Source organism: Oncorhynchus mykiss, chromosome 28 (genome assembly GCF_013265735.2).
Source record: "Oncorhynchus mykiss isolate Arlee chromosome 28, USDA_OmykA_1.1, whole genome shotgun sequence".
NCBI lineage: Eukaryota > Metazoa > Chordata > Actinopteri > Salmoniformes > Salmonidae > Oncorhynchus > Oncorhynchus mykiss.
The window spans coordinates 12,457,592-12,484,842 of NC_048592.1; the positions used below are offsets into that span (position 1 = coordinate 12,457,592).

The 27,251-nt window shown below is 41.1% G+C and overlaps 1 protein-coding gene across 1 annotated transcript in view; it reads left to right on the forward strand.

Annotated features, from left to right (window-relative positions):
* The window catches only part of LOC110508566 (corticotropin-releasing factor receptor 2-like), an 80,426-nt gene that overhangs the window by 35,305 nt on the left and 17,870 nt on the right, over positions 1-27,251 (forward strand). Inside the window, exons 3-6 of the mRNA XM_021589160.2 lie at positions 17,292-17,377; positions 25,320-25,426; positions 25,854-25,971; positions 26,085-26,238. Coding sequence (XP_021444835.1) covers positions 17,292-17,377; positions 25,320-25,426; positions 25,854-25,971; positions 26,085-26,238 — 465 coding nt within the window. The remainder of the gene's footprint in view (positions 1-17,291; positions 17,378-25,319; positions 25,427-25,853; positions 25,972-26,084; positions 26,239-27,251) is intronic.

The window sequence follows — 27,251 nt, forward strand, 5'->3', positions numbered from 1 at the left end:
CTTATCTATTGTTCACCTAATACCGTTTCTGCATTGTTGGTTAGAGCCTGTAAGTAAGCACGTGACAAATAAATGTTGATGTTCTATTTGTGTATGTATTTTTAGAGTTTCTTCAATCAGCTGAAATCAGTGACTCCTGCATTTCAGCAGATGCCTACTGAAATTAAACCAATAAAATATAATGCTGAGAAGATAAACAGTGCTCTGCCAAGTGTGTCCTTAGGCTGTTCCTTTTTTAGAACTCATGAGTCAATGTCAACGATACTATTGCGTTAGACAATGGCCAAAGTACTGCCTACTGTCATGCGAAGGACTGATACAAATGTGATAAAAACACTCTTGCTATTGTATTAACAGTGCACATATTTTATAGTTTAATCCCAAAATGGTAAAACATTTTGGGATTAAACAAAATATACTTTCACGTTGTATTGAATACACTATTTGTACTATTGTAAACAAATAACATCTGCCCTGTCCTGTGTATCAAACACAAAATTCTTTGATAGCCATCAGTCATCGGCTGTGGGGCAGGAATTGAGAACTGTTTGACGTTGAATCTGCACACTGATCATACTGAGGTACTTGCAAAATACCTTTTTATTAGAGATTATTATGTTTTCATTCGTTTTTGATCACTAGCAGTTAAAAGGGGGTATGGAATTCTACAACCTGCTGGAGTCTCTTCAAACTTTGTGTAACCTCCTCCAACACTGTAAGCAACACACACTATATATACAAAAGTATGTGGACACCCCTTCAAATTAATGGATTCGGCTATTTCAGCCACACCCGATGCTGACAAGTGTATAAATACGAGCACACAACCATGGAATCTCCATAGTCAAACATTGGCAGTAGAATGGCCTTACTGTAGCGCTCAGTGACTTTTAACGTAGCACCAAGTCAGTTTGCCAAATTTCTGCCCTGTCAACTGTAAGTGCAGAGCAACAACGGCTCTGCTGCGAAGTAGGCCACACAAGCTCACAGAACGGGACCGCCGAGTACTGAAGCGTGTAAAAATCGTCTTTCTTCGTTTGCAACACTTTCCTCGTTTCCAAACTGCCTCTGGAAGCCACGTCAGCATAAGAACTGTTAGTCGGGAGCTTCATGAAATGGGTTTCAGGGGACGAGTAGCCGCACACAAGTGTAAGATCACCATGCGCAATGCCAAGTGTAGGCTGGAGTGATAGAAAGCTTGCCGCCATTGGACTCCGGAGCAGTGGAAACGCGTTCTCTGGAGTGATTATTCATGCTTCACAATCTGGCAGTCTGACGGACAAATATGGGTTTTGGCGGATGCCAGGAGAACACTACCTGCCCAAATCTATAGTGCCAACTTACAATTTTGGTGGGAGTAGGAATAATGGTCTGGGGCTGTTTTTTATGGTTTGGATTAGGCCTGTTAGTTCCAGTGTAGGGAAATCTTAACGCTACAGCGTACAATGACATTCTAGATGATTCTGTGCTTCCAACTTTGTGGCAACAGTTTGGGGAAAGCCCTTTCCTGTTACAGCATGACAATGCCCCCGTGCACAAAGCGAGTTCCATACAGAAATGCTTTGTCGAGATCGGTGTGGAAGAACTTGACTGGCCTGTACAGAGCCCTGACCTTAACCCCATCGAACGCCTTTGAGATGAATTGGAACGCTGACTGCGAGCCAGGCCTAATCACTCATCATTGCTCGACCTCACAAAAGCTTGTGGCTGAATGGAAACAAGTCCCCGGATCAATGCTCCAACATCTAGTGGAAAGCATTCCCAGATGAGTGGAAGCTGTTAGAGCAGCAAAGGGGAGACCAACTCCATATTAATGCCCATGATTTTGGAAGTAGTTGTTCGACAAGCAGGTGTCCACATACACTACATGATTAAAAGTATACACAGACATCTTAGTTCCCCCTTACCAAGCTGAAATGAAGCACTGAAACTACCTCTAATACCATGCTTTGGAAAGAGAAACAGATATCTGATTAACTTAGCTTCATCATGTGTAATGTACAGATGGTTAGTCAGAGATCTGTACTCTTTCCCTGCACCAATGCTTCCAATTACTGCTGACTCAGTGGAATAGCTCACAGGCACAAGCATCTGAACCTACTCCCAATCCCTCATTTGTTCACTGAAAGAGTATACTTTACAAAGACAGTTACTATTTCTCTGTGTTAATATCATACTATCTGGGAAAATTCTCATTGTCTTACAAGTGTAGGACTGAGGGTGTTTGAGCTACCGTACGAGGCTGCCTGTATTGCTGGGAAAGTATTAGACTATTCCCAGAGTGCCACCCAATTAATTTGGATGTACTTTGTCAACTCTCGAGTTTCTAAGTACAGAGGGGGATGAATCTTTAGGGAGAGTCAATGTCCTGAAATTATACTCAAAATGTATTCAGTCAAGCTGTCATCTGTGAAACAAGGTATTTGCCGTCCCCTACAGTACTATGCATTACTTGGCCTTAGATGTGAGTAGCAGCATCAGAAGCTGCTGTATAAAATGTCTCTGTCAGTGGAGCAATGAACATGTCCAGTTAGTTTTGTTGAAAAAGGTCAAATGAACAGGCTTAATGTGTTTGGTTTGGTCATGTCAGTGATTGTTTTGCCCTTTCTCATGGGACTCATGTTGTCTGTTTGTTCCAAATGATTTAACTGAAGGTGTCCTCTGCATTCAAACAAACCATGTTTCTTGTTGATTCTTTATTGTTAAATATACATTCACTGCTAAATACACTTTGGGATTTTGAGTGGAGGTCTTACTGTTGATTAGGAAATGCCATTGAACTCAGACCAATTTGATTTAACCTGGGCTAACTAGTAGTGTGATACCTGGTTTTGCATACATGTTAGCTGTAACATGAAGCGCCGGAAAGGTAATAAACCAGATTGCACGGTACTTCTGATTGTCCCTATTCATCCCCACTGTCACTCTTGTCCACTTACTCATCTAACCCTGCTCCTCTATTCTATCATCTTGCCAATAATTGTATAAAAAGGTCAGTGAATATTCCCAATTTTTGCATTTTTCATTCATTACCATATGAATATGGTAGTTGTATACATCATGATTTTGTATAACTTGTTATACAAAAGAGAGACAATCATACAGCAGCAAACTGTTGAAAAGAAAATAATGTGCCAGTACTGTATACAAGAGCAACTGATACCTGGTTCATTTGAAATTTACGGATATATTTTAATTAAATGGACATGCAAATCATTAAAGATGCACTATGCAGAAATCGCTAAGCCATTTCATGGTTGCTAATATTCTAATAGTTTGCCCTAATTTATTTTTATGTGACAAAACAAACAAGTATAGTGTAGAGAATAATTGTACCATCTAAACCGCTGTGAAAATATAGTACTTTCAGCTGTTTGAAGCTGGTGTACAAAACCGAAAGTGAAAGACTAAAAACAAAACTTAAGAACGGGAAGCATAGAAATAGTGCACACAGAACATATCTACCGCTTTTTAAGACTTGCTTTCAATGATCTATACCACACATTTCTATGTGAATTTGGTCCAGTTACCAAAAAGGTTACATATTGCAGCTTTAAGAGGATTATAAAAATAAATCAAATTCATGAAGTATCAAGGATATAAAAAAAGTACATTGAAATGTAGAAAATGTGGAAATGCAGAAGGAAAACAGTTCAAAGTCAATTAGCTACAGTAAGAGGTTTTAAAGATATGCTAATGTATTAACTGGAGGATTAAGAGGCTTTGCAAATCCAGTTTCATGAATGAACATTGTTATTCCTAAAGTGTCAAGAGTGGCAGAATTGTTTTTCAAGTGGTAAACTTTGAACTGAGGGATGAGGTAACAATCTTTTCTCGGCTCACAGGAGAGCACTAAGTGAAAGACTGTTGTGTAACTATTATCAACTTACATGGCGTTATGTCACTTGTAGTAATTATTATCTATTATTTACCTAATAAATGAAGTATTATTGTTGTATCACTATTATAAACTAAATAACTGCTACTACACATTAATGATAGTTGTGTTACTATTATCTACTTAACTTAAATACAGCACATTAATGATTATTATGTAATATTGAACTCAACACAGATGGCAAGACTAAATTCAAAGAATCAAATCAAATCAAATTGTATTTCTCACATGCTTCGTACACAACCGGTGTCGACTAACAGTGAAATGCTCACTTACGGGCCCTTCCCAACAATGTAGTAGTCCCGTGTAGGTCAGTTGGTAGAGCATGGTGCTTGCAATGCCAGGGTTGAGGGTTTGATTCCCATGGGGATCCGTATGAAAATGTATGCACTCACTACTGTAAATTGCTCTGGATGAGAGTGTCTGCTAAAATAATACAAGGATAAAAGTGTGAGGAATCAATGAGTCATGATGGCTATATAGATGGGTACAAGGTAATTGAGGTAGATATGTACATATAGGTAGGGGTAAAGTGACTAGGCAACAGGATAGATAATAAACAGCAAGTCAAAGTAGTTTTTAGGGCCTTCCTCTGACACTGCCTGGTATTGAGGTCCTGGATGGCAGGAAACTCAGCCCCAGTGATTTACTGGGACATACGCACTACCCTTTGTAGCGCCTTGAGGTCGGATGCCAAGCAGTCAAGAAGCTCTCAATGATGCAGCTGTGGAACCTTTTGAGGATCTGAGGGCCCAAAAAAATAAATCCCCATAAAAATCCATCAGTGTAAGTTAGAGATATCTGTTTTTTTTTTGCATTGGATGCATCTCAATCCACTTCATCCGCCAGTGTCGCACTTCCGCATCCGCTGTGAAAGGTGGCAGAGCTAGAGCACTGTTTGACAGACCATGAGACATCCCGAAAATCTTGTCACGTAAACGACTGTAGTGTCCGAACGGTTTGACCTACAAACTCTCAGAAACACGAGGGTGTTCTCCGTTTTGCTCTCCGTCCTCCACAAGTGTCAAAAGACTCATCTGAAGTCAGTACCGTCGGTGTGCCAACTTCTGTTTGATAGCGTCCAAACCATTTGGGCCAGAAACTAATGTTGGAAAGGGGAGATTTTCAGACATGACGGTGTTCTCCGTTTTTCTCTACAACACCCCTCAAGTGTCACGGGACTCATCTGAAGGTAACCAGTACCGGTTTAAAAAACAAATAAAAGTATGAAGGTAGTTTTGTGTCTACCGAAGAAAATGGGTTAGATGTGTACAAATATTATATATACAGTGGGGAGAACAAGTATTTGGTACACTGCCAATTTAGCAGGTTTTCCTACTTACAAAGTCTGTCATTTTTTATCATAGGTACACTTCAACTGTGAGAGACGGAATCTAAAACAAAAATCCAGAAAATTACGTTGTATGATTTTTAAGTAATTAAATTAGCATTTTATTGCATGACATAAGTATTTGATCACCTACCAACCAGTAAGAATTCTGGCTCTCACAGACCTGTTCGTTTTTCTTTAAGAAGCCCTCATGTTCTCCACTCATTACCTGAATTAACTGCACCTGTTTGAATTCGTTACCTGTATAAAAGACACCTGTCCACACACTCAATCAAACAGACTCCAACCTCCCCACAATGGCCAAGACCAGAGAGCTGTGTAAGGACATCAGGGATACAATTGTAGACCTGCACAAGGCTGGGATGGGCTACAAGACAATAGGCAAGCAGCTTGGTGAGAAGGCAACAACTGTTGGCGCAATTAATTGAAAATGGAAGAAGTTCAAGATGACGGTCAATCATTCTCGGTCTGGGGCTCCATTCAAGATCTCACCTCGTGGGGCATCAATGATCATGAGGAAGGTGAGGGATCAGCCCAGAACTACACGGCAGGACCTGGTCAATGACCTGAAGAGAGCTGGGACCACAGTCTCAAAGAAAACCATTAGTAACACACTATGCCGTCATGGATTAAAATCCTGCAGCGCACGCAAGGTCCCCCTGCTCAAGCCAGCGCATGTCCAGGCCCATCTAAAGTTTGCCAATGACCATCTGGATGATCCAGAGGAGGAATGGGAGGTCATGTGGTCTGATGAGACAAAAATAGAGCTTCCCAACCGTGAAGCATGGAGGTGGAAACATCATTCCTTTTTTTTTTTTTTTTTTGCTTTTCTGCAAAGGGGACAGGACGACTGCACCATATTGAGGGGAGGATGGTTGGGGCCATGTATCGCGAGATCTTGGCCAACAACCTCCTTCCCTCAGTAAGAGCATTGAAGATGGGTTGTGGGTGGGTCTTCCAGAATGACAACGACCCAAAACACACAGCCAGGACAACTAAGGAGTGGCTCCGTAAGAAGCATCTCAAGGTCCTGGAGTGGCCTAGCCAGTCTCCAGACCTGAACCCAATAGAAAATCTTTGGAGGGAGCTGAAAGTCCGTATTGCCCAGTGACAGCCCCGAAACCTGAAGGATCTGGAGAAGGTCTGTATGGAGGAGTGGGCCAAAATCCCTGCTGCAGTGTGTGCAAACCTGGTCAAGAACTACAGGAAACGTATGATCTCTGTAATTGAAAACAAAGGTTTCTGTACCAAATATTAAGTTCTGCTTTTCTGATGTATCAAATACTTATGTCATGCAATAAAATGCAAATTCATTACTTAAAATCATACAATGAGATTTTCTGGATTTTTGTTTTAGATTCCCTCTCACAGTTGAAGTGTACCTATGATAAAAATGACAGACATGCTTTGTAAGTAGGAAAACCTGCAAAATCGGCAGTGTATCAAATACTTGTTCTCCCCACTGTATATACAGTATATTTTCCCTGAGTTTATTTTTTAATATCTCCTAGATATAGGACATCAACTTCAAAACATTGTTTCTTATTATTTATTTTTTAACTGTCCTTTTTTGACATTTATGACTTTTATTGATTGTGTTTCTGTGGACTTTAGTAGTAAATAACCAAATCAATGTCACGTTCTGACCTTTATTTCCTTTGTTTTGTATTTATTTAGTATGGTCAGGGCGTGAGTTGGGTGGGCAGTCTGTTTGTTTTTCTAGGTTTGGGGTATTTCTATGTTTCGGCCTAGTATGGTTCTCAATCAGAGGCAGGTGTCATTAGTTGTCTCTGATTGAGAATCATACTTAGGTAGCCTGGGTTTCACTGTGTGTTTGTGGGTGATTGTTCCTGTCTCTGTGTTTTGCACTAGACAGTGCTGTTTTTGGTTTTCCACGTTTATTGTTTTGTAGTGTTCATGTTTATCTTTGTTTATTAAACATGAATCAATATAATCACGCTGCGTTTTGGTCCGCCTCTACTTCACCCCAAGAGAACCGTTACAATCAATACTTTTTTCTATACCTAAAGGGGTCCTAAAAATCAAACAACTAAATGATCCATAGTATGACCATCTTAAAACAATTCCATATGTTATCTTAAGGTTCTTCCTAGAATCGTCTATGAACGGTTCTACTTCCTAGAACCCTATATGAACGGGTAGAACCCACCTTTTTAACCTTACTAACCTTTAAAATGTAATTATTTATGACAATTCATTACATATATCATAAGGCCTTTCTTTGAGGGCCTAGTTACTATATACCCTAACACAGTGGTGTTAGGAGTCTCCTAGTTTATAGGCAACATCAGGCCTGCAAGTCACATTATTCTGGCTTGCAAAGTGATGTGTAATTCCTGTTGGAATCCAGCCAGCATATACTGAGACTACCTCGGTCATCTAAACTGGAACAACCATCTCAGTAACGGGGGCAGTAAATCCAATTACAAACAGATTGGATTAGTTTTTAATCAACTAATCAAAGTACATGCAAAAATACAGATATCCCCAGAAAAATGGAGCATGCTGGGAAATATTATCTATGGTTCTATGTAGATGCCTTTTTTGCCTTGCAATGAATCATCAAAGAACCCTTTCTTCCAAAAATGTTTATTCTGATCAAAACTGTTCTTGGTGAAACCCTATTCCTCCGCAAATAACCCTTTTTTGTAAGAGTGAACTGTACCACTGTCGTCAACAAACTTAATGATGGTGTTGGAGTTGTGCACGGCCACACAGTTGTGGGTGAACAGGCAGTACAGGAGGGGATTAAAACACACAACCCTGAGGGGCCTCTGTGTTGAGGGTCAGCGTGGCGGATTTGTTGTCTACTTTCACCACCTAGGGGCGACCCATCAGGAAGTCTTGGTTCTAGTTGCAGAGGGAGGTGTTCAGTCCCAGGGTCTTGAGTTTAATGATGAGGGCAATATGGTGTTGAAAGCTGAACTGTAGTCAATGAACAAAATACTCACATAGGTGTTTCTCTTATCCAGGTGAGAGAGGGCAGTGTGGGCGCAATAGAGATTGCGTGATCTGTTGAGGTGGTATGCAAATTGGAGTGGGTCCAGGGTGTCTGGGATGATGCTGTTAATGTGAGCCATGACTAGCCTTTCAACGCATTTCATGGCTACAGATGTGAGTGCTACGGGGCGATTTGAAAAACGCATACTTAACTGGAAATCAACCAATCCTTTATCGTTAACGCAATGGAAAGGGCAAACACTTTATCTAAATGTTGAAAGTGCATGGGCTACAGACCCTAGTTCAATAAAAAAAGTGGTCAGATGAAGCAGATGCTAAGCTACAGGACTATTTTGCTAGCACAGACTGGAAAATGTTCCGGGATTCCTCCGATGGCATTGAGGAGAACACTACATCAGTCACTGGCTTCATCAATAGGTGCATCGATGATGTTGTCCCCACAGTGACCGTACGTACATACCCCAACTAGAAACCATGGATTACAGGCAGCATTCTTACTGAGCTAAAGGCTAGAGCTGCCAATTTCAAGGTGTGGGACTCTAACCCGGAAGCTTATAAGAAATACCGCTATGCCCTCCGATGAACCATCAAACAGTCAAAGCGTCAATACAGGATTAAGACCGAATCGTACTACAACGGCTCTGACGCTCGTCGGATGTGGTAGGGATTGCAAACCATTACAGACTACAAAGGGAAGCCCAGCCGAGAGCTGCCTAGTGACACGAGCCTTCCAGACGAGCTAAACTACTTCTATGCTCGCTTCGAGGCAATAACACTGAAACATGCATGAGAGCACCAGCTGTTCCAGAAGCCGATGTGAAGACCTTTTCAAACAGGTCAACATTCACGGATTACCAGGACGTGTACTGTGAGCATGCGCTGACCATCTGGCAAGTGTCTTCACTGATATTTTCAACCTCTCCCTGTCCGAGTCTGTAATACCAACATGTTTTAAGCAGACCACCATAGTTCCTGTGCCCAGGAACACTAAGGTAACCTGCTTAAATGACTACCGACCCGTTGCACTCACATCTGTAGCCATGAAGTGCTTTGAATGGCTGGTCATGGCTCACATCAACACAATCATTCCAGAAACCCTAGACCCACTCCAATGTGCATGCCACCCCAACAGATCCACAGATGATGCAATCTCTATTACACTCCACACAGCCCTTTCCCACCTGGACAAAAGGAAGATCTATGTGAGAATACTATTCATTGCCTACAGCTCAGAGTTCAACACCGTAGTGCCCTCAAAGCTCGTCAATTAGCTAAGGACCCTGGGACTAAACACCTCCCTCTGCAACTGGATCCTGGACTTCCTGACGGGCCACCCCCAGGTGGTAAGGGTAGATAACAACACATCCTCCATGGTGATCCTCAACACAGGGGCCACCCAGGGGTGCGTGCTCAGTCCCCTCCTGTAGTCCCTGTGCACTTATGACTGCACGGCCAGACACGCTCCATCACCATCATTAAATTTGACATTGACACAACAGTGGTAGTCCTGATCACCGACAACGACGAGACGGCCTATAGTGAGTAGGTCAGAGACCAACCTCTCCTTGAACGTGATCAAGACAAAGGAGATGATTGTGGACTACAGGGGGGGAAAAAAGGACTGAGCACGCCCCGATTCTCATCGACGGGGTTGCAGTGGAGCAGGTTGAGAGCTTCATGTTCCTTGGGTTCCACATCACCAACAAACTAAAATGGTCCAAGCACACCAAGACATTTGTGAAGAGGGCACGACAAAACCTACTCCCCCTCAGTAGATTGAAAAGATATGGCATGGGTCCTCAGATCCTCAAAAGGTTCAACAGCTGCACCATCAAGAGCATCCTGACCGGTTACATCACTGCCTGGTATGACAACTAATTGGCCTCCGACCTCAAGGCATTACAGAGGGTAGTGCGAACGGCCCAGTACATCACTGGGGCCAAGCTTCCTGCAATAAAATGGTCAGACTCCAGCCACCCTAGTCCTAGACTGTGCTCTCTGCTACCGCACGGCAAGCGGTAACAGCGCTCCACGTCTAGGTCCAAGAGGCTTCTAAACCGCTTCTATCCCCAAGCCACAATACTCCTGAACGTGTAGTCAAATGGCTGCCCAGACTACTTGCATTGCTCCCCCCTCCCCATTACACCACTGCTACTCTCTGTTGTCATCTATGCATAGTCACTTTAATAATTCTACCTACATGTACATAGTACCTCAACTAACCGGTGCCGACGCACATTGATTCTGTATCGGTATACAGTATATAGTCTCGCTATTGGTATTTTACTGCTGCTCTTTAAATGACTTGTTACTTTTCTCTTATTCTTATCCATCTTTTTTTGAAAGTGCACTGTTGGTTAGGGGCTCATAAGTAAGCATTTCACTAAGGTTGACCTTCACTAAGGTTCACCTGTTGTATGCGGTGCATGTGACTAATACGATTTGATTTGGTTCGATTCCAGGCTGTATCACAACCGGCCGTGATTGTGAGTCCCATAAGGCAGCGGACAATTGGCCCAGTTCTGTCCGGGATAGGGTTTGGCCGGGGTAGGCAAATCATATTTTTATCTTAACTGACTTGCCTAGTTCAATAAAAAAATACAAATGTATAGTGGGCAGCAAGGTGGGGTTCTGTTGCTCGTGAAAACCCACTGACAATATGCCCTATTCATTCAGTGTTATGCTCACAAACTAAACCTGGTTTAAGCGCTGGGGACAACCAGTATTCAAGACTAAATGTTTTTTTTTTAATATTTATTGACAGTTTTCATAACTTTTTTACCCGGTCATGCAAAAAGACATCCATGATTACTGAGGTTGACAATACCATTTGGGAACCAGGATTAGAGCAGTGCATGCTATGAACGAAGGCCAGAGATCATTGAACATTGTTTTTGATCGGATCATACAGTAACTGAGCCCTTCTGGGATAAAGATTCAATTACCCAGAGCAGTGCTCTGAAACATGTATTTAAAAAAAATTGGACTCACAGAACCACTGTTTCAGACCCTACAGACCAAATCTCTTGATGTAAGGCATTCATGTGTACGGGTTGATAGTACACTGAATCCATCAAAAGCCATCAGAAGTGATGTGAAGTTCCAAGGGATATACAGTATGACAAATGGGATGACTGTGACTGGGATGACTGAGCAGGGACAACGCGGACAACGACCCAGGCCTCCTGAACAGATACTGATGACTGTACTTGGAAATACTTGATGGAATCATACTACACATGACCTAGAGGTTTGCTGATATGACGAGCCTCAACTTCTTTTGTTTTCTTGATCATGAGTAAATTCCCGTGTACTCACAGCAAGAGGGGTTTCCTGACAGAGATTTCACACAGCTGATCCAAACGTACCCTGTCCTTGACCACCGGAGGTTTAAAAATTAGCTGCAGGTAGTCTACGCTGATACCTCCTTCCACAAACCACCCGGTGAGCAGCTGCAATTATTAGTGAAATATTACCTGACCACCACTTTACCTGAGGTATGCAAGCGCCTGAAACAGGTGCTCACCATCCATGTTACAAGTGCATCAGCTGAAAGGTCATTTTCCATTCTGAAAAGCATTCAAACCTACCTTCGCAGAGAGGCACTGTCCAGCTGGTGGTGCTGACAAATAGCAGAGGTGGGAGGCTACGCTCTGCAGTAACTCTCCGTGGTCCTGAATCAATAGTTAGTGTGCGTTGTTTTAATGAACATCTTGGGGTTACCACAGGTTAACATCAAATCAAATCAAGCTTTATTTACACAGCACATTTCAGACATGGAATGCAACAGTGTGCTTCACAAGAAAAAAAAAGAAAAAAACAATGAAAACAAAAATGTAATATTTACTATGCAACAAACAAGAGGATAAAAAGCTCCATTTTTTTTAAATAAAAAAATGACAAAAAAGGCACCCTAAGGAAAAATAGTGTTTTTAAGATTTATTTTGAAAATGTCCACTGTGTAGCCCCCCCCCCCAGGTTCTCTGGCATAAATTAAAAGCATGTCTGACATGTATTGGGGTGCACAATGTGGATTGATTTAAAAACCAATAGAATAATCTTAAACTAAATTCTAAAACTCACAGGCAGCCAGTGCAGAGACCTTAAAACCAGTGCAATGTGTGCTCTCCGTCTGGTCTTGGTCAGTACCCATGCTGCAGCATTATGTATGTTTTGCAGTTGACCAAAGGCTTTCTTAATATCACTTTCCCGAGCACATCTGTGTCAACCAAGAAGAGTAAGGCACATATCAAACTTCTCATCTGGTCTTGCTTGACTGATACCCAGCATCACGTTTGTTACCTTATCTCTGAAATATGCCGCAAACTCATCACATTATAGATGTGGAGGAAATGTGGAGGAAAGTTCACATAGGCTTGTGGGGCCATAAATGGTCGAGAAGAGCACTCTCTAATTCTTCTGATTATTAGTGATCAAGTGAGAAAAATGAGCATATATGGCATTTCAAATTACCTTGTTATATATGGCAAGATGCTCTCTCAGAATATCAAAATGGACCTGCAACTTTGACTTTCTCCACTTCCTCTCTGCCTTTCTGCAATTTCTGTTTAATTTATTAGTTTCCTCACTCATCTAAGGGGCTCCCTGTTTGGATTTGGCCTTTAAAAAAAAAACTTTACTGGAGCTATAGCATCAATGTTTGCCCTCCATTTGCTATTAAAGTTATCAACTAAATCATTACAAGAGGAATGCAGAATAGGTGATGGGGCATTGTTCATACACTCAATAAAATATGTAGCAACATCAGAGGTAAGATAGTGTTTCTTAATAATGCGTTCAGTATTACCCTCTGCTATGGGCAACAAGGTAGTAAGAATTACACAGTGGTGATCAAATAAAGCAACATCAACAATAGTGGATATTTCAATAGAAAGTGCTTTTGGGCCCAGTAACATGTTGGATAAAATCCATAGAGCTCAAAATATTCAGAAATTAAATTGCCTCGGAGTCCGTCTCTTTGTCAACAGGAATATTAAAATCGCCCAACACAATGTTTTTATCATAGTTTTCAAAGACAATAGTTCAGATAAATCAGTATAGAAAGTGGGGCAGTGCTTTGGAGGCCTATACATGGCTATGGCCAGCACTGGTGGCTGACATTTAAACAGTATACCATGATGCTTAAAAGACCCAAAGTTGCCAAATTAAATAATGTCCTTATAGTTGAGAGCATTAGGAAAAATACAGGCTGTCCCCACACCCTTTTCCCATTTTCTGATAGAGTATGAAACGGTGTAGTCCAGGGTGAGGGTTCAATAAGAGCGGTACTATAGTCGGAAGGCAGCCATGTTTCAGTGAGAAACATGCAATCATTTCGAGAAAGGTTTTACATTCACGAGAAAGAGCAATCACTCATGAAACCTATAATTTAAAAGTGCTATATTCAATGAGTGTAGGCCACTCTGCCTAGATGTAACCAATGACATTATTAACATGACAACCACATTTTCTGACAGTCTTCAATCTATCAGAATGGACAGAGATGAACGTTTGTTTAAGCTCACTAGAAGGTGGAGTTAAAAGAACATACAGTGGGGCAAAAATGTATTTAGTCAACCACCAATTGTGCAAGTTCTCCCACTTAAAAAGATGAGAGATGCCTGTAATTTTCATCATAGGTACACTTAAACTATGACAGACAAAATGAGAAAAACAAATCCAGAAAATCACATTGTAGGATTTTTCATGATTTTATTTGCAAATTATGTTGGAAAATAAGTATTTGGTCACCTACAAACAAGCAATAATTCTGGCTCTCACAGACCTGTAACTTCTTCTTTAAGAGGCTGCTCTGTCCTCCACTCGTTACCTGTATTAATGGCATCTGTTTGAACTTGTTTTCTGTATAAAAGACACCTGTCCACAACCTCAAACAGTCACACAGTGAATGTCCTGCAGAGAGCTGGGACCAAAGTAACAAAGCCTACCATCAGCAAGGGCATTGAAGATGAAACATGGCTGGATCTTTCAGCATGACAATGATCCCAAACACACCGCCCGGGCAACGAAGGAGTGGCTTCGTAAGAAGCATTTCAAGGTCCTGGAGTGGCCTAGCCAGTCTCCAGATCTCAACCCCATAGAAAATCTTTGGAGGGAGATGAAAGCCCCAAAACATCACTGCTCTAGAGGAGATCTGCATGGAGGAATGGGCCAAAATACCAGCAACAGTGTGTGAAAACCTTGTGAAGACTTACAGAAAACATTTGACCTCTTGTCATTGCCAACAAAGGGTATATAACAAAGTATTGAGATAAACTTTTCTTATTGACCAAATAGTTATTTTCCACCATAATTTGCAAATAAATGAATAAAAAAATCCTACAATGTGATTTTCTGGATTTTTTTCTTCTAATTTTGTCTGTCATAGTTGAAGTGTACCTATGATGAAAATTACAGGCCTCTCATCTTTTTAATTAGGAGAACTTGCACAATTGGTGGCTGCCTAAATACTATTTTGCCCCACTGTAAATTAGGTTACTCACGATAACCATAGTGTCATTTGTATAGAAGTTGATATGGTTTCCAAGTCCCCTGTTGCTTATTTTTACAGGGAGAACTGGAACACTACCATATCCTGTCTATCAGTCTCTAAAACAGTTTGCAATATTGCTGGAAATAATTCTGGAACCCCGGTGGTTAGGGTGAATCCGTCTCTTTTAAAAAGTGCTGGTTGCTCCCACAGCAAATCAAAGTTGTCACTAAAATCATTGCAAAGTTTCTTCAGGCACTCATTTTGGGCAAATAGTAAGGCTGAAACGTCCTGAGTCCCTTGGAGTAGTTGGCCAGAACCGTGGGCAGGAGAGAGTTGACATCATTGTCACTGCTTCTGGGTGACAGTGGACCTCGGTCGGTCCACAGACCATAGGCAGGCCAAAATCTCTCACCATCGAGCTGCCCACAGTGATGGATTCTGATAGGGAAATTACCTGTTAAACTGTGGTAGCCACCAGCTGTTGGTATACATCCAGGATCTGTGCTGATTCTTGGGGTTGGTAGGTCCGTCTCAAGCGGGGCAAAGCTGTTTGATAGCCGGATCGGATCTTCTCGGATAGATGGGTGGCCAGACTGCCTCCCCGATGTCCTACGCCTTGCAGGTGTCCAGTCTCCCATTGGCCGCAGAGTTGTCTGTTGGATTGGGACAGATCAACGCCGCCCAACTTAGACAGATTTTCTATAGGAGGCATTTAAAACCGAGATTTGATTTGCCTGGGATACAGCAAGGTCGGTGTACTTTGAAAGCAGGTCTTCTTTTTTCTCTGAGCCGAGCTAACAGCCGGAGGAGCTCTTCCCTAAGATACTAGATGGTGGTGCATTTAGGGCAGACAATTCCCCGTCCAATTTCCAGTTCCACCTTATCTCTAACTTGTGATTGTGTGAAAATCATCTCACACCTGAAGCATTTGTGCCCAGCTGTGGATAAAAACACCAGTGGGCTAGCACTGGTAGTGTTAGCCTGCTCCATTCCCTTGATGTCTAGCAGCTAACTACTACTTAACAGGAAACCGGGACAAAAACTTGCAGTCCAAGCAGTAAAGGCTGACCATGTCACTGAATCAGTAGCAATACAAACTTTAGCTACGATTAAAAACAATTTAATGAGCGTTGCGCACTCTTCCGGGGGCTTCTACCTGTAGTTAGCCTACAAATTTCGCATTTGGCAATTTTAATCTTGCTGCTCCGGAAAAGTATTTTAGGAAGTTATGACATCTTGAGGATACCGATGGTGATATGAACTTTGCCAACTAACTTTAACTTACATTGGACCATGCTGTGTTGGTCATTTTAAGTGTTTGTTACATTTTTATTTGTGTACTTAAACAGGACATACACTACATGACCGAAAGTATGTGGACACCTGCTTGTCTAACATCTAATTCCAAAATCATGGGCATTAATATGGATTTGGTCCCCCCTTTGCTGCTATAACAGCCTCCACTCAGGCTTTCCACTAGATGTTGGAACATTGCTGCAGGGGCTTCCATTTAGCCACAAGAGCAATAGTGAGGTTGGGCACTGATGTTGGGCGATTAGGCCTGGCTCGCAGTCAGCATTCCAATTCATCCCACAGGTGTTCGATGGGGTTGAGATAAGGGCTCTGTCAAGTTCTTCCACACCAATCTCGACAAAGCATTTCTGTACGGACCTCACATTGTGCATGGGGGCACTGTCATGCTGAAACAGGAAAGGGCCTTCCCCAAACTGTTGCCACAAAGTTGGAAGCACGGAATCGTCTAGAATGCTGTATGCCGTAGCATTAAGATTTCCCTTGACTGGAACTAAGGGACCAAGCCCGAACTATGAAAAACAGCCTCAGACAATTATTCCTCCTTTCTGCATGCTACGAGCTTCAGGATTCTTGTATGGCCTACCACTTCGCAGCTGAGCGGTTGTTGCTCATAGATGTTTCCACTTCACAATAACAGCACTTACAGTAGACCGGGGCAGCTCTAGCAGAGCAGAAATGTTATGAACTGACTTGTTGAAAAGGTGGCATCCAATGACATTGCCATGTTGAATGTCCCTGAGCTCTTCAGTAAGACCATTCTATTGGCAATTTTTGTCTATGGAGATTGCATGGCAGTGTGCTGGATTGTATACACCTGTCAGCAATGGGTTGTGGCTGAAATAACCAAATCCACTCATGTGAAGGGTGTCCACATACTTTTGTGTATATATAGTGTATGTCCAGTTTTAAATTTGATAATTTGACAAACGTCTATGGTTGAATTTATTCTGGCGCTGTGTGACACTTGTCTTTTGGAACTGTGTCTGTGAAACGATGTAGGCTATGGCTTATCGGTCTTATATTGGCTATTACGATGCCCTATAAAAGCATTTCTAATGGCTTATAGAGCAAACAATGCAATTACGACAACAGAGGTTGTGATAATTGGGGAAGCGGTCCCGTGGCTTCCCCATCGATTTTAACCACACACCCACACTCTTTCTGTTAACTCCGTTGAATGTACTTTTACTTACATTGTATCCCATAAGTAATGTGACCATAAGTTTACAATCCTCTCGCTCCTCTTTTCGCAGGGAGCGCATACAGAGAATGCATCGATAATGGAACGTGGGCTCTGAAGAGCAACTACTCCAGTTGTGAACCTATTTTGGAGGAGAAGGTTGGTAGGACTTTTGCATGCAGATCAAGGTCTCCAATTTTTTTCTGAGGTTTAAGCTGATTTCTTTTGGTTTTCCAACAATGTCAAGCAAAGAGGCAGTGAGTTTGAAAGTAGGCCATGAAATACATCCACAGGTACACCTCCTCCAATTGACTCAAATGATGTCAATTAGAAGCTTCTAGAGCCATGACATCATTTTCTGGAATTTTCCATGCTGTTTAAAGGCACAGTCAACTGGAATTGTGATACAGTGAATTATAAGTGAAATATATGTCTGTAAAGAAGAAATTTGTGGAGTGGTTGAAAAACGAGTTTTAATGACTCCAACCTAAGTGTTTGCAAACGTCAACCGTGTATGTATGTATGCAGTACCAGTCAAAAGTTTATTTTTTTACTATTTTCTACATTGTATAATAATAGTGAAGACATTGAAACTATGAAGTAACACATATGGATTCATGTCATACCAAAAAAGTGTTAAACAAATCAAAATATATTCTTCAAAGTTGCCACCCTTTGCCTTGATGACAGGTTTTCAAACTCTTGGTGTTCTCTTGGCATTCTCTCAACCAGCTTCACCTGGAATGCTTTTCCAACAGTCTTGAAGGAGTTCCCACATATGCTGAGCACATCTTGGCCTCTTTTCCTTCACTCTGTGGTCAAACTCCAATCATATCATTGGGTTGAGGTCAGGTGATTATGGAGGCTTGGTAATCTGATGCAGCTTTCCATCACTCTCCGTCTTGGTAAAATAGCCCTTACACAGCCTGAAGGTGTGTTGGGTCATTGTCCTGTGGGACACAGTGGGACACATGACTGTCCCACTATCGCAAACCAGATGGGATGGCGTATTGCTGCAGAATGCTGTGGTAGCCATGCTGATTAAGTGTGCCTTGAATTCTAAATAAATCACACACAGTGTCACCAGCAAAGCACCCCGACACCATCACACCTCCTCCTTCATGCTTCACGGTGGGAACCACACATGCAGAGATCATCCATTCCCCTACTCTGCATCTCAAAAAGACCTCATCAGACCAAAGGACAGATTTCCACCAGTCTAATACCCATTGCTCATGTTTCTTGGCCCAAGCAAGTCTCTTCTTATTATTGGTGTCCTTTAGTAGTGGTTTCTTGAATCAGGCCTTCATTTGACCATGAAGGCCTGATTCCCACAGTCTCCTCTGACCAGTTGATGTTGAGATGTGTCTCTTACTTGAACTCTGTGAATCATTTATTTGGGCTACAATTTCTGTGGTGCCGTCAACTCTAATGAACCTATTCTCTGCAGCAGAGGTAACTCTGGGTCTTCCTTTCCTGTGGCGGTCCTCATGAGAGCCTGTTTTGTTGCGACTGCACTTGAAGAAACTTTCAAAGTTCTTGACATTTTCCGCATTGACTGACCTTAAACCATGCCTTAAAGTAATGATGGACTGTCGTTTCTCTTTGCTTATTTGAACTGTTCTTGCCATAAAATGGACTTGAGCTTTTACCCAAAAGGGCTGTCTTCTGTATACCACCCCTTACCTTGTCATAACACAACTGATTGGCTCAAACGCATTAAGAAGGAAAGAAATTCCACAAATTAACTTTTACGAATGCACACCTGTTATTTGAAATGCGTTCCAGGTGACAACCTCATGAAGCTGGTTGAGAGAATGCCAAGAGTGAGTAAAGCTGTCATCAAGGCAAAGGGTAGCTATTTGAAGAATCTCAAATATACAATATATTTTGATTTGGTTGTCACTTTTTTGGTTACTACATGATTCCATGTGTGTTATTTCACAGTTTTGATGTCTTCACTATTATTCCACAATGTAGAAAATAGTAAAAATAAAGAACATCCCTTGAAGGTGTGTCCAAACTTTTGACTGGTACTGTACACTACCATTCAAAAGTTTGGGGTAATTTAGAAATGTCCTTGTTTTTGAAAGAAAAGCTATTTTTTTGTCCGTTAAAATAACATCAAATTGATCAGAAATACAGTATAGACATTGTTAATGTTGTAAATTACTATTGTAGCTGGAAACGGCAGATTTTTTATTTTTATGGAATATCTACATAGGAGTACAGAGGCCCATTATCAGCAACCATCACTCCTGTGTTCCAATTGCACATTGTGTTAGTTAATCCAAGTTTATCATTTTAAAAGGCTAATTGATCATTAGAAAACCCTTTTGCAATTATGTTAGCACAGCTGAAAACTGTTGTCCTGATTAAAGAAGCAATAAACCTGGCTTTCTTTAGACTAGTTGAGTATCTGGAGCATCAGCATTTGTGGGTTTGATTACAGGCTCAAAATGGCCAGAAACAAAGAACTTTCTTCTGAAACTCATCAGTCTATTCTTGTTCTGAGTAATGAAGGCTATTCCATGCGAGAAATTGCCAAGAAACTGAAGATCTCATACAACGCTGTGTACTACTCCCTTCACAGAACAGCGCAAACGGGCTCTAACCAGAATAGAAAGAGGAGTGGAAGGCCCTGGTGCACAACTGAGCAAGAGCACAAGTACATTAGAGTGTCTAGTTTGAGAAACAGATGCCTCACAAGTCCACAACTGGCAGCTTCATTAAATAGTACCCGGAAAACACCAGTCTCAATGTCAACAGTGAGGAGGCGACTCCGGGATGCTGGCCGCCTAGGCAGAGTTGCAAAGAAAAAGCCATATCTCTGATTGGCCAATAAAAAGAAAAGATTAAGATGGGCAAAATAACACGGACACTGGACAGAGGAAGATTTGAGAAAAGTGTTATAGACAGACAAATCTTTGTTTGAGGTGTTCGGATCACAAAGATGAACATTCGTCAGACGCAGAAAAAATTAAGATGCTGGAGGAAGGAGTGCTTGATGCCATCTGTCAAGCATGGTGGAGGTCTGGGGGTGCTTTGGTAGTGTTAAAGTGTGAGATTTGTATATGGTAAAAGGGATCTTGAAGAAGGATGGCTATCACTCCATTTTGCAACGCCATGCCATACCCTGTGGACTGCGCTTAACAGGACAATGGCCCAAAGCACAGCTCCAAACTATGCAAGAACTATTTAGGCAAGCAGTCAACTGGTATTCTGTCTATAAGGGAGTGTCCAGCACAGTCACCGGATCTCAACTCTATTGAGCTGTGTGGGAGCAGCTTGACCGTATGGTACGTAAGAAGTGCCCATCAAGCCAATCCAATTTGTGGAAGGTGCTTCAGGAAGCATGGGGTGAAATCTCTTCAGATTACCTCAACAAATTGACAACTAGAATGCCAAAGATCTGCAAGGCTGTACTTGCTGCAAATGGAGGATTCTTTGAAGAAAGCAAAGTTTGAAGGACGCAATTATTATTTATAACCTCGTCAACGCCTTGACTATATTTCCTATTCTTTTTGCAACTCATTTCATGTATGTGGCTGAAGGTAGCCTAGTGGTTAGAGTGTTGGGCCAGTAACCGAAAGGTTAATGGATTGAATCCCCGAGCAGACAAGGTAATCTGTCATTCTGCCTCTGAACAAGGCAGTTAACCCACTGTTCCCCGGGAGGCTGTCATTGTAAATAAGAATTCTCAACTGACTTTTCTAGTTAAAACCAGGTTAAGTAAGTGTTTTTTTAAATTAAGGACATTAAGGACATCAAGGACATTTTTAAGTGACCCCAAAATTTTTAATGGTAGTGTGTATATAGTCTAATTAAGTTTCAGCTATAAACTTTTTATATATACTGTAGATACACCATCAGGGGAGCCTAAAGATAAATAATCCACTTGTTTAGAGACAAATTTCCATCAGTTTTTAAGAATACAGTCAAACTTAAGGTGAGTGTGTACAGGGCAACTGGCTCTAGACTGCCCCCCCCCCCCTCTCCTCCAATTGGTTAATGACATTAGTGCTTCTACACCTGCACTGCTTGCTGTTTGGGGTTTGAGGCTGGGTTTCTGTACAGCACTTTGATATATCAACTGATGTAAGAAGGGCTTTATAAATACTTAAAATGCCTTTATTAGTATGGCATGCTCAATGGAAACAAAGCTTTCAAAAAAACAATGCGTTTCGGCTGAATGGCCTTCGTCAGGGAGTACAAAAAAAAGGAATACAATGTCCTCTTTTGAACAGCTTTTCAATTAGCCCTAATTGGAAGAGGGAGTGGTTACACAATTGATTGGACACACCTAGTAGGCAATACTATGCACATTAAAAGGTGAAATACTGTAGCTATGTTATCATAAAAATACAACTCCAAACTAGAAGTATCAGAACACTAAAAGGTAGTTCTAACCTTAAATGTGACTGGGAGAAGTGTCAAGAATAAGTAAGCAATATATTCCATAGTACACTAAAACACAGCAAAACATGAACAACAACAGTCTAAACATAGCTGAGGGCAATTGAGCAAAATGTCCACTAGATGACAGCAAATGGACACATCAAGACCCTACAGGAAGGATGAGAAATCCATATCTTCATTTAAACCAGGGTATTTAGTGGCCTGTAGTTTGTAAATCCATATCTTCATTTAAACCAGGGTATTTAGTGGCCTGTAGTTTGTAAATCCATATCTTCATTTAAACCAGGGTATTTAGTGGCCTGTAGTTTGTAAATCCATATCTTCATTTAAACCAGGGTATTTAGTGGCCTGTAGTTTGTAAATCCATATCTTCATTTAAACCAGGGTATTTAGTGGCCTGTAGTTTGTAAATCCATATCTTCATTTAAACCAGGGTATTTAGTGGCCTGTAGTTTGTAAATCCAAAAAACTTTCCCTTTGGTTTAACTGTTTAAGACGGTCTCCTTTTCTAATAGAGGCCGGGATATGATCAATACCCATAGCTTGTAGGGAGGCAGGGTTGCCATGGTGTAAGGACTTGTAGTGCCTTTCCATGGTGTAGGGACTTGTAGTGCCTTGCCATGGTGTAGGGACTTGTAGTCCTTAGCCATGGGGTAGTCTTCATTACCTACCCGTGTGGCATACTTGTGTTCCGCTAAGCGGTCTTGAAGGTGTCTCTTTGTCCGTCCAATGTAGAACACCTTGCACTGTGGACATTCCAATCTATAGATGACATGAGTGGTTTTACAGTTAATGAAATGCTTGACGTAATACTCGGAAGCTTCGGAAGCTGTGTCAACAAAATACTTCTTCTGTGCAATATTTCTGCAATGGTTGCAATGGTTACATTTAAAAGAGCCCTTGGGTTTGTGGTCCTGTATCACGAGACACTCCCCTTCGCAACAAGTTCTCTCTGTCAAGTAATCCAGCCCTTATACCTGCAAATTCTGCAGACTCTTTGGAATTGGCCATATGGAATGTTTTCTTTAAGCCTTTTGGGGTGAAACCTGTCTGCCCTCAGAATGGTATTCCCATCTGTAGGCTTCCTAAAGATTGATGTGTGCAAACAACCTTTAGTAAAAATGAAAATGTCGAGGTCCAAAAATGAATGTTATCCTTGCTGTACTCCATAGTTAGTTTGATGTTAGGGTTGATGCTGTTAAGGTATTGGTGGAAGGAAATAAGTTCATCTTCAGAGCCGGACCAAAACAGGCAAACAACATCAATATATCGTCCCCACCATATAATCCGGTCAAAGAAATGGTTATTAGAAGGATCCAAAATGAAGTCATTTACCCATTTACCCAAGTACAAACCAGCGTAGGAAGGGCTGTAGCACCCATGGCACACCCTTTGACCTGTTTAAAAATACGGTCCTGAAACCAAGAAGTATTTTGTTGACACAGCTTACAAAATGGAGTATTACGTCAAGCATTTCATTAACTGTAAAACCACTCATGTCATCTATAGATTGGAATGTCCACAGTGCAAGGTGTTCTACATTGGACGGACAAAGAGACACCTTCAAGACCGCTTAGCGGAACACAAGTATGCCACACGGGTAGGCAATGAAGACTACCCCATGGCAAGGCACTACAAGTCCCTACACCATGGCAAGGCACTACAAGTCCTTACACCATGGCAAGGCACTACAAGTCCTTACACCATGGCAAGGCACTACAAGTCCCTACACCATGGCAAGGCACTACAAGTCCCTACACCATGGCAAGGCACTACAAGTCCCTACCCCATGGCAAGGCACTACAAGTCCCTACACCATGGCAAGGCACTACAAGTCCCTACACCATGGCAAGGCACTACAAGTCCCTACACCATGGCAAGGCACTACAAGTCCCTACACCATGGCAAGGCACTACAAGTCCTTACACCATGGCAACCCTGCCTCCCTACAAGCTATGGGTATTGATCATATCCCGGCCTCTATTAGAAAAGTGGACCGTCTTAAACAGTTAAACCAAAGGGAAAGTTTTTGGATTTACAAACTACAGGCCACTAAATACCCTGGTTTAAATGAAGATTTGGATTTAGAAACTACAGGCCACTAAATACCCTGGTTTAAATGAAGATATGGATTTACAAACTACAGGCCACTAAATACGCTGGTTTAGATGAAGATATGGATTTACAAACTACAGGCCACTAAATACCCTGGTTTAAATGAAGATATGGATTTACAAACTACAGGCCACTAAATACGCTGGTTTAGATGAAGATATGGATTTACAAACTACAGGCCACTAAATACCCTGATTTAAATGAAGATATGGATTTCTCACCCTTCCTGTAGGGTCGTGATGGGTCCATTTGCTGTCTTCTAGTGGACATTTTGCTCAATTGCCCTCAGCTATGTTTAGACTGTTGTTGTTCATGTTTTGCTGTGTTTTAGTGTACTATGGAATATATTGCTTACTTATTCTTGACACTTCTCCCAGTCATATTTAAGGTTAGAACTACCTTTCTAAGTGTTCTGATACTTCTAGCTTGGAGTTGTCTTTTTATGATAACATAGCTACAGTATTTCACCTTTTAATGTGCATAGTATTGCTTACTAGGTGTGTGCAATCAATTGTGTAACCACTCCCTCTTCCAATTAGGGCTAATTGAAAAGCTGTTCAAAAGAGGACATTGTATTCCTTTTTTTTGTACTCCCTGACGAAGGCCATTCAGCCGAAAACACGTCGTTTTTTTGAAAGCTTTGTTTCTATTGAGCATGCCATACTAATAAAGGCATGTTACTTAATTATATGAAGAGTGCCTTGGTCCTCCTTTCTTTTTAATGACCAATTTACCCATTTTACCAAAGAGCACCTTCTATCTACCAAAATGTACTATTGTGTACCTTAGTAGCGCTTTGATTTGATTTAGCTACTCTCTTTTTATGTTTCTAAAGCAGCTACTTCAAATATTAGCTCAACATACAAAGCTCTGATTTATGAAATTCACAAAAAAAATTGGAAACAAATCAAATCCTATCTTTTTGGAATGTTTGTTCATTGTTACTCATCCAGTCAGCTGAAGTAGGTAATTTATCAGAATGTTCCACATTTCCATATTTAGTTTTATTGATATCTTTTGAAGGTGAATTGTGCATTGCAAATGCATGTCTCTGTCAACGTGTATGTACAGGTAACTGCCAAAATAATGGAAACACAAGTAAATGAGGTACTCTGAAAGCTGGTGCTTCCATACCGGTTCCTAAATTAATTATGCAATTAACATCCCATCATGCTTTGGGTCATGTATAAAAATGCTGGGCAGTCAATTACTTTGGGCATTATTTTGGCTACCATAGCAATGCACCCATAGGATGACAATGCCCCCATCCACAGGGCACGAGTGGTCACTGAATGGTTTGATGAGCATAAAAACAACGTAAACCATCTGCCATGGCCGTCTCGGTCACCAGATCTCAACCCGGCGCCTGAGACAGGCGTTTTCCACCACCATCAACAAAACACAGAATTATGGAATTTCTCGTGGAAGTATGGTGTTGCAATCCCTCCAATAGAGTCTCAGACACTTGTAGAATCTATACCAAGGTGCAGTTACCTGTATAATTTTGTATTAATAATGTTTTGCCTTTTGCAATTTTGAAGCAGAACTTGTGATATTCTCTCCTCAGAGGAAATACCCAATGCACTATAAGATTGCTCTGATCATCAACTACCTAGGCCACTGTATTTCTGTGGGAGCTCTTGTCGTGGCCTTCGTTCTCTTCTTATGCTTAAGGCAAGTACAGAAATGGTACCCTTCTAAGTGAATTTGCGGTACATGTGACCTCTTACAAAACAACGAGCAACATTTATTTGAACTGCAGGATTGCCCTCCATTAACACATTCAATGTAAAATGAAGAGGTGAAAACACAAGTATGTTGAAAACACAAGTATGTTGAGTACATCTCAAAATCTTCACTAATCATATATTTAATCCAGATTATTGATTTTTTTGTTGTTGTTGTTGTGTGTCTTTGTATGTAAACTGTGTTTTGATGCTTGTTAATCTAAAAAAGGTCTAATATATATCATCGATCAAGTAAATTGTACTCAAGAATAACATGTTGTCCCCAACCGGAGGAATATGTTTTTGATTGGAATATTGTAACTTCAAGCATTGTTGTTGTTTTTTCAAATTTCTAATGTTCTGTATATTTCTAGGAGCATAAGATGCCTTCGAAACATAATCCACTGGAACTTGATAACAACCTTCATTTTGAGGAATGTTATGTGGTTCCTACTTCAGTTGATTGACCACAATGTGCATGAGAGTAATGAGGTAACATTTGTTACATATTAATTGTGTATTTTTATTTTTTTACAATTCACATGAATGTTAAGCTTTTCATTGCACTAACACCTAACTCGTTTTGTTTTTATGTCTTTCTACAGCCTTGGTGTCGCCTTATAACAACGATATATAACTATTTTGTGGTGACCAATTTTTTCTGGATGTTTGTTGAAGGATGCTACCTTCACACAGCCATTGTGATGACTTATTCTACAGACAAGCTAAAAAAATGGGTCTTCTTGTTCATTGGCTGGTGTAAGTACTGTACATGTCAAACTATGACATGTGACTGATAGGAACACAAGCTAGGAACACAAGAATTTCACTACACTCGCAATAACATCTGCTAAATATGTGTATGTGACCAATACATATTGATTGGATTTAATATCAATCATAAAACTCTTGATAGCAGCCATACACACAGCAGCATTAACACTGTCTAAATATGAAACATGAAATGGTAATCGTTATTTTCCCTATTTTGTCAATCTGTCAATCATATTGGCACCTCAATGAGCCATTATGACAGTCTGGTAAAAAAAATGATTTTGTTATGTTAGTCTTGTTCTAAAATGTATTAAATCAAAAAATCCTCATCAATCTACACACAATACCCCATAATAACAGAGTGAAAACAGGTTTTTATAAATGTTTGCAAATTTCTTAAAACTACAAAACAGAAATACCTTATTTACATAAGTATTCAGACCCTTTGCTATGAGACTCGAAATTGAGCTCAGGTGCATCCGGTTTCCATTCATCATCCTTGAGCTGTTTCTACAACTTGATTGAAGTCCACCTGTGGTAAATTCAATTGATTGGACATGATTTGGAAAGGCACACACCTGTCTATATATAAGGTCTCACAGTTGAAAGTGCATGTCAGAGCAAAAACCAAGCCATGTGGTCGAAGGAATTGTCCGTAGAGCTCCGAGACAGGATTGTGTCGAAGCACAGATCTGGGGAAGGGTATCAAAACATTTCTGCAGAATTGAAGGTCCCCAAGAACACAGTGGCCTCCATCATTCTTAAATGGAAGAAGTTTTAAACTGCCAATACTCTTCCTATAACTGGTCGCCCGGCCAAACTGAGCAATCGGTAGAGAACGGACTTGGTCAGGGAGGTGACCAAGAACCTGATGGTCACTCTGACAGAGCTCCAGAGTTCCTCTGTGTAGATGGGAGAACCTTCCAGAAGGACAACAATCTGACCTTTATGGTACAGTTGCCAGACGGAACCCACTCCTCAGTAAATGGCACATGACA